We start from the raw sequence: 10,654 nt of genomic DNA on the forward strand, positions 1-10,654 counted from the left end.
CTCCCCAGCCGGGTGGGGGTTGCTAAAGGTGGTGCAGAAAGGTGTAACGAGGCAAAATGGGATTTGATCCGTACAAAGGGCACGTCTAGGGAGCTGATCGGGGCGTGGGACCCCCAAACCCTCCCTGATGTTTGATTTGTAAAGTAGAGCATCCAACCGGCCGGCAGCAGAGGGAGAGCTGGTCCACCCCTCCCAGGGAGGAGAGGTTCTCTCCATCCCACAGCAGGGGAGTGAGACCTTCTCTCTGCCTCCCTTCATCCTCGTTGTCACCCAAAACAAGCAAGCTGGGTCCCCTCTCAGCCTTGTGCCTCAAGTGAGAACTGCTCCCAGATCAGAAATAATTCCCATCTGCCCTCCCCTTCCTCTTGGCCCACACAGGGAGGAAGGTGGGTGCATCCCCTGAGTCTCAGGGACAAGGAGGGAGAAGAGGTGCTCTAAAAATCCCTTCTGGGAAGAAGGGTCCTCACCTACCTGACACACCTCCCAAGGGACAGCTCTCCCTCAGGGAAAAGGCATCAGAAACACCTTGCTCCTCCATCCCAGCACCAATGACACGTCTGTCCTTCCTTCCTCTGCCCAGGCAGAGTTTGGGCAGCAGGGTCTCGGGGGTCCATGCGTGGTCCCGGCACAGTCACACCCTTCCTCTGCCCTCTTCAGAGACTGAAGGTGCTCTAGCAAACACGGCTCTGATGCCGGGCGAGTGCCTCCTGTCCCCAGGATGGAGCTGGACAGGGTTTATCCAGGCACTGGCCCTGCCCCAGCCCTGCCCCGGCAGCTGGAACACCCGACAGCGCGTGCTTACTTTGGAAGGCAGGCTGGACCCTGATCCTCCAGCTTCGGCTCACCCTGCAGCAGATCACGCTCTCGTTTGACTGTAACTCCTGGGGCAGAGAAGTCCGTCCTACTGCGTCCTGGGAAGAGGAGAGATGAGTTACTAGCCTGGGAAAGTCTCCCCTCTTTTACAGTAATTGCTTGTAATAACATCTTGCACATCCCCTTTCATCCTACAGCTGATGCCTTTTCCAGATGAGACGCCCAAAAGTGCAGCTGCCACCGGAACAGAGCAAGACAATTTGTTTACAAGGCAGGCCCGTGCTCTCGGCGGCCGAGGGCAGGAGGAAGGGGAGGCTGCCGTCTCCGGGTGCACGCAGGCGGCTCAGGGGGATGGCCTGCATTGTTCCAGGTCAGGATAACGAGGCCCTTCCGCAGCCCCTTTCCTATGGGAATCCCGACAGGTTGTCGTCCCTCCCCGCACGAGGGGAAGTGCGGCACCGGGAGGGGGTGGGGGGGTGAAGCAACTCATCCGCCAGCACCGCAGGGGGAGGAGGAGGGAAGCAGAGCCTGGCAGAGCTTTCTAGCTCCAACTGGGAGATGCCAGGCCATAAAGCAAGCCCAGAGCCCACCCTGACACCTTTCCCAGTGCAGCTCCACACGCTCGGTGTTGTCCCTGCTTCCCACCAGCCTCCCACCGTGCCTGGGCTCTCCCATGCCCACAGACCATCCTGCTTTCAGCCTGGCTGCATCCCATCGTGCCCTTGGACTGTCAAATTCCTGCTCCATCTTTTGCTCAAATGTGCACAGAAATCTCCCTCCCTCCCAGCCCACGAGGATTTATTGCCACTTACAGTTTCTCCTTCCTCTCTCCTTTTGCAGCCTCAGATCCTGCCTCCATCCATCCCTTTTGCCACTGCAGCAGGGTACAAGGTCCCTCTGGAGAGCAGGGACTCAGAGGCAAGTCCTGCCCTGCAACACAGGCAAAGGGGACATTGCTGAAAATGATCCTGGCTATGAGACCTGAGGCAGGAATTTCCTTTCTCTTACAGAAGAAGCTGGCTCAGAATCTGCTGATTTGAGGGCTTGGGAGACACTGGAAAGATGGAACTTCTCCTGTGAGGAGGCCTCTCTTCCTATCAATAGCAGAGGGAGCCTGGACAGCCAGCAGAGTTTAGGCATTGCCTTCCCCTCTACAGTGAATCCCACCAGGAGATAAGCCCTGCTGGACATTCCCAGCCCTCTGAGTCACCCAGGGCTGTGCCCAGCCACCCGACAAGGGCCAAGGACACTGGCTGTGCTGCACGTCTGCAGCACAGGAGCACCTGAAGGTGGACAGAAAGATTCAGGGTCTGACACGTTTTGCAGTGAAAACTGCAACCGCATACTTTTACCCAGGAAAATCTGGCAGCAGAAATGGAGTTTAGAGAGAGGGGTTAATGGGACAAAGGGCTGCTGGTGATTCTTCTGCTCTAGGTTATTTGGCTTTGGATACTAGTAAAAATGGCACTCATAAAAGGCCTCTTTTGTGTACCTACAACGGGAGTGGTTGCTGGGGTTGGCAGTTCAAGTATCAGTGAATTGTAAGGGCAGACAAGGCCACTGGTGAGGGGGGAGCAGCGCTGCAGCTGTTGGGGTGCAGTGGGCTGGGGGCTTTGCCCTGCTTGCCAGAGTGTGGCTGCCCTCCTGTCCCACCTTGGTCCCACTCACTGTCACAGGGCACTCCATGGCGTCCGGATCCACGCGCTCCCAGTGAGGTCAGGCTTTCCAGGCGACGGCTCCGATCATTGTAATTCCAAAGGATTGCAAGGGGTGGGGGAGGAAACATCTCTATTTTCCTTCTATTTTTGTGAGCATATGATAGCACTTTGATATGAAATTACTTGTTTTGCTGCATCCCTCGGTATTCCGGGCCGGGCTCCAAGCCACCCGGGGGCAGTGACAGGCTGCCAGTGACCTCAAAGGCCGCTGGCCCAGGCCTGGCACCAGCCGCTTTCTCCCTTGGTTTGTGTCCATTTTGCAGACAGCAAAAACAGAGAAGAAAAACCACCCTCACATGTCCAACCAGATGAAAATCCCTCTGCAAGACCACATTTGAAGACTCTGTAGATTTAAACTCTATGGCGACATCCAGGCTCCTGTCCTTCTGCAGTTCCTGAAACTTCCACCCACTTGGGTTGTTTGTAGGAACAGCCACTGTCTCCAGGCAATGGGGATGGATTATAATCTTTGTTCGTGTATGTGGAGTGACTGACGCAGATGTGTGTACAATGGGTGCTTTATAGAACGACAAAATACTTTAAAACTAAGTGGGCAGCATCACTTGCTTGAAGGACGGCTTCGAAAAGTACCATCAATCCTCCCCTTCAGAGAAGCTTGGGGCATGAAAACACCGTTTCTCACGCTGTGGAGTCTGAAAATCCAAACCAAGGCGCAGCACGGGGCTCTGAGCTCCTCAACGCAGAGCTGCCCCCCAGACAATACCTTCCCCATTATCGACCTCATGTTCTTCAGTGCCACCACTGCAGTGACCACGAGCAGCCCTGGCCTGGCTGTCGTGTCCGCGGCCCGACGAGGCTGAAGGAGGGATGAGCGGTGGCCGCACCCCGGGCTGCCCTTCGCCATCACACGGCAAAACACGAGCCTGGGCAGAGCAGGGGCACGGCGGCGGGAGGAAGGCTGCGGCAAGGGGCCGGCCGCAGCAGGCGGCCCTGCGCCGAGCGCCGCTCCCGTCCCCGCTGCGCCGCCATTGGCTGCCGGCTGCGATTGGCGGCCGGGCCGCGCCACGTGAGGCCGCGGGCGCGAGGCGAGGGCGGGCAGGGCCCCGATCCCGGTCACCGCACCCCGCGTTCTCGCCGCGGGCTCGGGACGCGCCCCCGGGGCGCTTCGGCGGCGGCCCGCGCCCCCCTCGGCAGGTACACGGCGGGCCCAGCCCGGGCGGCGGGGGCTGCGCCGGGGGCGCCTCGGGCCGCGGCGGCCTCACAGCGCCCGCTGTGGCGCCCCCTGGCGGGCGCGCGGGGCCGGTGCGGCGGGGCCGGTGCGGGTGACCGGGGCCGGTGCGGGTGACCGGGGCGGTGCGGCGGGGCCGGTGCGGGTGACCGGGTCCGGTGCGGGTGACCGGGCCGGTGCGGCGGGGCCGGTGCGGGCTGTCCCGCGGCGCTGCCGGCCGGGCACGGGCACACGGGGCTCCGCAGGCCCGCGTGCGCCCCGCCACATCCCAGCGCCAAACCGTTTGGGACAGCCCGAAGAGGGCGGGCAGGCAGGCGCTGGTCCCCGAGTCGCCAGCACGGCGCTGTGTGTCCCTGCAGGGCGCCCATGGGTTCTTCCGCAGCCACGCCGCAGCTGCTGTACCGCAGCACCCGCCTGCTGCGCACGGCCTTCCAGCACCTCCACCAGCAGCAGCAGCGAGCCGACGTCTTCTGCGATGTGGTCCTGTGGGCTGAAGGTGAGCGGGCAGCACTGCCCAGGGAGGGGCCAGTGCGCCTGGGGAGCTGCGGGCAGTGTCTCTGCAACCCCCTAGGAAGGTCTGGGGCGAGCAGGACGGGCTGCAGGACAGTGACGGCCACTGTTGCTTTGCAGGCGAGGCAGTGGTGGCCCACTGCAGCGTTCTCTCTGTCTGCAGCCCCTTCTTCATGGAGCAGCTGGGCCGGGAGCTGCCCCCCAAGGGTTGCAGGGTGGTGCTGGAGCTGGCGGGGCTGAAGATCGGGGTGTTGCGCAAGCTGGTGCGCTTCTTCTACACCGCCGAGCTGGAGGTCACACAGGAGGAGGTGCACGAGGTGCTGGCAGCCGCCCGCCGCCTCCGCATCACCGAGCTCGAGTCGCTGCAGCTCTGGAGTGGGCGCCTGGTGAGACTGGGACCCCAGCGGCAGCTCGACCGCTCCTGCCTGCAGTCCAGCCAGGAAGCCCCCGCCGTGGTGGCACGTGCCACAGCTGAGCCTGGCAGCGCCTGCTCTGGGCTGTCCCCCCAGGGGCAGCCACGCTCTCTGGGGCGCACGCAGCCCAGCCCCATCAGGCGGATGAGGCTGCGGAAGGTGGAGAGCCGGGGGTGCTGGGAGGTGGTGCGGGAGGCGCAGCCCCGCCCTGTGCCTCCGGCAGTGCCGGCGGGTGGTGTGGGGGTGACAGAAGCACAGCCCCCCCATGGTGTGGATGCACTGGAGCAGGTGAGCGAGCGCTCCCCACCCTGGCAGCCCCCCAGTGCAAACGGGATGCAGAAGCGTGGGGACTCCCCTGTGTCCCAGCAGGGCTGCCAGCAGGCGGTGCCCCTGGGGGCCCCTGGAAGTGACACTGAGGAGGAAGAGGTGGATGTGGGGACAGGGGAGCTGTTCCAGCCCCCTGGCACAGTCTGCCTCTGGCCCTGTCCCTCGTCTGAGTCAGAAGAGGAGGTGGATGTCCTCACCTAGGCGGGGGGGCTGGCTCTGCCTCTCCCCCATCACTGCCTGCACCCCTTGGGCTGTGTGTCCTTGGAATAAAGGGCTGGAGCTGTGCTGGGGAGTACTAAACTTTATTGGAGGTTGGGGGGACAGCGGGGTGTGGAGGGAGCCAGGAGTCTGGCAGCGGCAGAGCTGCAGCATCAGGGACGGGACTGGGGCTGGCAGGTGCCCCCCACTTGGTCTCGCCTCTTCATGGACGCTCGTGCCGCCTGCGCCGGTCCTGGCTCGGCTGTGGAGAGAGGGGCAGTTGGTCCCGTCCTCTTGGTCCCGTCCCGGTCCCGTCCCTGTCCCGTCCCATCCCGGTCCCATCCCCGCTCACCTGGCCAATGTCTCTATGCCAAGCTGCTCTTCAGGGCTTCCACTACGGTCTCCGGCTGGGGGAACTTCAGCTTGCGGGGGGGCCCCTTCCCGATACCGCTCCACAGCTCCACGGCTGGGGGGACAAAGGGGATTGTTGGATCAGGGGTGCCGGGAGCCCCCGCCGCCCCCCAGCCCAGCACTTACTGCTGCCGTCCTCCTTCACCAGGGACACCTCGAAGCTGTTCCTGCGCGGCGGCCGGGGGTTGATGTCCACGGGGAGGCTGGCCATGGCCCCGCGCAGGGCCTCGCTCACCGCCGCCGCGTTGCGCCCGAACACGCGTCAGCTCTTGCTATGGGGGCACGGCCGTCAGCGACCTGGGGGGCACCCGAAGGCGTCCCACCACCCCCGGCACCTCGGCTGCTCACCAGTGCTCGATGACAACGCGGGGGCCGATGTTCCCGGGGCTGCCCTCGCCCTGGGCCTGGGCCCGCGCCCGCTTCTGCGGGGCTTCCGCTGGCCCCGGTGTCTCGGCCGCCGCCGGCTGCTGGGCTCCGCGCTTCCTCCCGCGGGGAGCCATCCTGGGAGAGCCGAGGCGGTGCGGCCGACGCCGGAGCAGGATGGGGGTCCCAGGGATGGCGCTGTGGGGTGGGAAGGGATCTCAGCTACGCCGCCGTCAGGGAAGTGAAAGGCGGGTCCCTACGGAGACACTGCTGCGGGAGGGGGCCAGGAAGGGCCAGCCCCCGGCGGTGCGCCATTGCGGGAAACGAGGGTCCCCGCTGGGATCCTGCGGAAGAGGGCGGGAAGCGGCTCCCCGGGGATCCCGCCGCGGTGTGTGGCTGGCGAGAGTAGGGAAGCGGGGCCCAGGGGAAGGGAGGGGACAGGCCCGGGGCCTGGAGCGGCCGCGCCGCCTCCTACCTGCCGCTGGCCACGTGCCGGGAGCGCGCGCCGCCGGGAGGGGCGGGACCGGAAGGGGCGGGGCCGAGAAGGGCACAGGAGCCCCCCGGTGGGCGCCGCTTCCGCCCGCTCCGCCTCAGCCAATCAGAGCGCGGGGGCGCCGGTAAGCCCCGCCCCCGCCAGTAAGCCCCGCCCCGCTCACGGACCGGGACCACGGACACGGCACGGACACGGCACGGACACGGCACACGGACCGTTTATTGTCAGCGATGGATGAGAGCGAGCGTTAACCGAGGCGGGGCCCCTCCTACCGCCCTGCCCGCACGGGGCCGGGGGCACCGCTGCTTTCCCGGGGCTCAGCCGGGACCAGCCCCCACGGGGAGCAGCTCCGGGCAGGGCCGGGCGAGGCCCGCGGGGCCGGTGCCACCACGGTGATGGTGACATGGTGATGGGCGACAGTACAGGGCAGCTTCTACTTGTCCTTCTTGGTCTCCTGCTGTGGCACGGCCGCTGGCACGGCTGGGGGCTCCTCGGGCCCCTCCTCCCGCGGCTTCGCCTGCTTCTTGGCCTTCTGGTACAGCTCGTTGAGGTTGAACTCTCTGATCACGTTCTCCTGTGGGGCCAAGAGGCAGCATCAGCACTGGGACCTCGTGTTCCCCGTTCATCCCAGGCACAGGCTGGGCAGGAAGGCCCCACCCACCTCAGAGAAGGTCCAGGACACAGCCCGGCCCTTCTTGTCGATCTGCGGTCGCCGCATGATCTCCGTCCCGCCCTGGAAGAGGATGAGGGTGGGCAGCTGCTTGGTGAGAGGCGAGGTGCTGACCTTGTACCTGGGTCAGGACAAGCCAACAGTGACCCTCGGGCAGCCTGAGGGGGCTGGAGGGTCACGGGGACTGCCCCAGAGTGGGCCCGGCTCGCCCAGGCTGCATCCCCCACACCTGGTGCTGACGTCCGTGTACCGGCCAACATCCACCTTCCCAAACTGGAGTCCTGAGCAGTTGTACCTGGGCAGGATGGGGACACGTGGCTGTGAGGGACGCAGGGGACCGCAGGCCCCGTGACCCACCACGATCCCAGTGGGTGCCACTCACTTGAGAGAGAGGTCAGCGAAGATGGGGGCAAAGGACTGGCACTCGCTGGACCAGTTGGCAAAGAACTCAACAATCCATGTCACCCGCTTGTCCCTCTCCAGCTCCTCCTGCCACAGCGGCACAGGCTTAGGGGCGCAGTGGGCAGAGCCCCCCAAAACTCGCAGGGTTGGGGAGATACTCACATCGATAGTCTTGTCACTGAAGTACTTGATGTATTCAGGGCCCATGTAGAGCGGTGGCTTGCAGGTCATCAGGAACACTGCAATGACAGCACCCTGAGACCCCAGAGCCAGGAGGGCCAGGCTGGGCCTGGGACGGAGCTCCCCTGCCCCAGAGCAGCCAGGGGGAGCCAGGACTAGGCGAATCTAGGGCAGCAAAACACCCAGACTCACCGATGCAGAGCGTGAGGTAGAGCAGCCCCATGCGGATGTCGAGGCGGAAGAAGAGGATGGCGTTGGCCACTTTGCTGAACATGAAGATATTCCCGATGTGCTGCTCCACAGTGACTGCCAAGGGCAGACAGGAAGAAGGGATGGGGCCAGACTCCCCCAGACAGCTGGGGTAACTTGAGGGAGGGCTGGATCTGGTCCTCCAGACGCCACCCCACCCAGCTCCTTGGAGGATGCCCCATAAGCAGCCCCAGCCCCCCATGGTCCCCTGACTCACTGGAGCGCCGGTTCTTCATCATGACAATGGCACTGAGGAACATGAGGATCTCCACCTCCCTCTGGCACAGAGAAGGGACAGCATGAGCTAGAAGTGCTCAGGGCACCTTGGAGCCACACCTGGCCTGGCCAGGCCCGGCACCGGGACCTGTGGCCACGCCAGGCCCTACCGGCCCCAAGGCCCTGCCAGAGCCTGGAGCCGCCATCCCTCCCTGGGGGAGAACAGCGAGGAGAGGGGCTGCCCCGCGGCCATGGGCTCGGCCAGTGCCTGGGGGCCCTTTCGGCTGTAGGGAGGCACCGCAGAACAACTCAGGGGCTACCGGGCATCTCCGCCCTCAGCCCAGTCGAGGTGCTGTGTGAGCAGGAGGGGAGCCAGGCCAGGGCTGGGGGGGCGGGGACAGGCCCGGGGACAGGCCCAGGGGAGCGGGGACAGGCCCGGGAATGCGGGGACAGGCCCCGGGGATGCGGGGACAGGCCGCGCCGCCTCACCCAGTCGAAGTCGCAGGGGTTGCCATCCTCCCGCTGCGAGGGAAGCCCGCGGCAGAGCGGCGGGACCTTGCGCACGAGCAGGAAGGCGGCGGCGAGCAGCGCGGAGAGTGGATAGTAGGGCCGGGCGAGCCATCGGCAGAGCCCCGGTAGCGCCCACAGCAGCGCCAGCAGCGGCGCCACCACCGCCATCTTCCCTCCGCCCCGCCCACTGCCGCGGGGGCGGGGCCTCCCCGCGCCGACCAATGGGGAGCGGCGAGGCGGGCGCTCCCCTGCGCCCGCGGGCTAATGAGAGGAAAGGGAGAAGCGGCCAATCAGAAGGCTGGGATGGGTCTCCCGTAGCAACGGGGGGCAGGGGCGGTGCGGGGGCGGTGCTCGGCCAATGGCGGGGCGGGGCGGCCCCGCGCGGGGCACGCCGGGAATATGGAGAACTTCTCGGCCCTGTTCGGCGCGGCCGAGCCGCCGCCCGCCGCCGCCGCCGCGCTCGGGTTCGGGCCCGCCAAGGCGCCGGGCGCCGGTGCCGCACCGCCACCCGCCGCCTCGGCCGCCGCGCCGCCGCCGGGCGAGGACGCGGCCCGCAAGGCCGCCGCCGGCCCCTTCTACCTGCTGCGGGAGCTGCCAGGTGCGGGCGGGCCGCGGGGCGGGGCGGGGCGAGTGCCGCGCTCGGCCAATCAGCGCGGCGAAACGCGGCCGCGGGGGGAACTGACGGCGCGCCGAGCCAATGAGCGTGCAGGGGGCGGGGCCACGCAACGTTCGGTCCAGCGGGGATCCCGGTGCTGAGGGGACCCAGCGGGTCCCGGGGCCTGGGCACGGCTGGGGAAGAGGGCCCAGGGATCCCGGTGATGGGGGGACCCAGCGGGTCCCGGGGCCTGGGCAGGGCTGGGGAGAGGGGCCGGGGGTGCCCTCGGGGCGTTCCCCCCTCCCCATCTCCTCCCGCGGCCGCACAGGCACTACGGAGCTGACGGGCAGCACCAACCTGATCACGCACTATAACCTGGAGCACGCCTACAACAAGTTCTGCGGGAAGAAGGTGAAGGAGAAGCTCAGCAACTTCCTCCCCGACCTGCCCGGCATGATCGACCTGCCCGGCTCCCACGACAGCAGCAGCCTGCGCTCGCTCATCGAGAAGCCACCCATCTGTGGCAGTTCCTTCACCCCGCTCACCGGTGCCATGCTGACCGGTTTCCGCCTGCACGCCGGCCCGGTGAGCCCCGGGGCCTGGAGCCGGGGGGTGGGAGGGGCCCGACGTGGCCTGACCAGCCCCTTTTCTCCACAGCTGCCCGAGCAGTGCCGGCTGATGCACATCCAGCCGCCTAAGAAGAAGAACAAGCACAAGCATAAACAGAGCCGCACGCAGGACCCCGTCCCCCCGGGTAAGGGCGGCTGCAGCCGCCCCCCTCCTCCCCCCTTCAGCACCGGCAGAGCGTCAGCTTATCTGGTGCTTCCACTTCTCCAGAAACCCCCTCGGACTCCGACCACAAGAAGAAGAAGAAGAAAAAAGAGGAGGATCCGGAGCGGAAGAGGAAGAAGAAAGAGAAGAAGAAGAAGAAGGTGAGTGGTAAGGCTGGGGTCCAGCGCCCAGCCTGCGTCCCCCCGAGGGGCTCTGTGAGGGGCCATCCCCACGGGGCTGCTGCCCAGCGGCTCTCACAGGCTCTGCCTGTCCTTCTTCCGCAGAACCGGCACAGCCCGGAGCACCCGGGCGTGGGCAGCTCCCAGGCCAGCAGCAGCTTACGGTGAGGCCGCGCCGGCGCCGCCCCGGGGATCCCCCGGCCCACGGGAACAGCCCCGGCTGACCCCAGGGACGCTGGGGCTGGCCTGTTCCCCTGGCCAAGGGAACAACCCCTGCAGCCACCCAGGACCAGGGGCACGGACTCTGTGGGTGCTGACCTCGGGACCTTTTGTACCTGAAGAAGCCGGAGCGCTGGAGCCTCTTTTTCAGTCGCCTTTGAATTAAAGTCTGCTCCGAGGAGGGGCTGGTGGCAGTGGCTGCTGTGACCCTCGGCTGTCACGGAGGAG

The 10,654-nt window shown here is 66.1% G+C and overlaps 3 protein-coding genes across 4 annotated transcripts; 1 reads left to right on the forward strand and 2 right to left on the reverse strand.

Moving 5' to 3' along the window:
* Positions 1-5,256: 5,256 nt before the first annotated feature.
* On the reverse strand, positions 5,257-6,484 carry SELENOH (selenoprotein H). 2 transcript variants are annotated; one of them, XM_082284197.1, is made up of 5 exons: positions 6,418-6,484; positions 5,928-6,140; positions 5,706-5,851; positions 5,521-5,634; positions 5,257-5,430 (listed from the first exon to the last, which is right to left on the reverse strand). In XM_082284197.1, exons 2-4 carry the CDS (start codon positions 6,077-6,079, stop codon positions 5,534-5,536), a joined length of 399 nt encoding a protein of 132 aa, XP_082140323.1. In that variant the 5' UTR covers positions 6,080-6,140; positions 6,418-6,484; the 3' UTR covers positions 5,257-5,430; positions 5,521-5,533. The 2 variants fall into 2 exon arrangements, with proteins under 2 accessions (XP_082140323.1, XP_082140324.1); XM_082284198.1 differs by having other exon boundaries at positions 5,928-6,198; positions 6,418-6,470.
* Positions 6,485-6,634: 150 nt separating this feature from the next.
* Positions 6,635-8,841, reverse strand: TMX2 (thioredoxin related transmembrane protein 2). Its single transcript, XM_082284196.1, has 8 exons — positions 8,642-8,841; positions 8,154-8,214; positions 7,880-7,993; positions 7,670-7,746; positions 7,488-7,594; positions 7,335-7,400; positions 7,097-7,226; positions 6,635-7,009 (listed from the first exon to the last, which is right to left on the reverse strand). The coding sequence occupies exons 1-8, from the start codon at positions 8,828-8,830 to the stop codon at positions 6,869-6,871; spliced, it is 885 nt and encodes a 294-aa protein (XP_082140322.1). The 5' UTR covers positions 8,831-8,841; the 3' UTR covers positions 6,635-6,868.
* A 205-nt stretch (positions 8,842-9,046) lies between these two features.
* Positions 9,047-10,449, forward strand: MED19 (mediator complex subunit 19). Its single transcript, XM_082283533.1, has 5 exons — positions 9,047-9,260; positions 9,586-9,842; positions 9,915-10,011; positions 10,095-10,189; positions 10,313-10,449. The coding sequence occupies exons 1-5, from the start codon at positions 9,062-9,064 to the stop codon at positions 10,373-10,375; spliced, it is 711 nt and encodes a 236-aa protein (XP_082139659.1). The 5' UTR covers positions 9,047-9,061; the 3' UTR covers positions 10,376-10,449.
* The last annotated feature ends 205 nt before the right edge of the window (positions 10,450-10,654 follow it).

This window comes from Coloeus monedula (genome assembly GCF_965178545.1).
Source record: "Coloeus monedula genome assembly, chromosome: 6".
Classification (NCBI taxonomy): domain Eukaryota; kingdom Metazoa; phylum Chordata; class Aves; order Passeriformes; family Corvidae; genus Coloeus; species Coloeus monedula.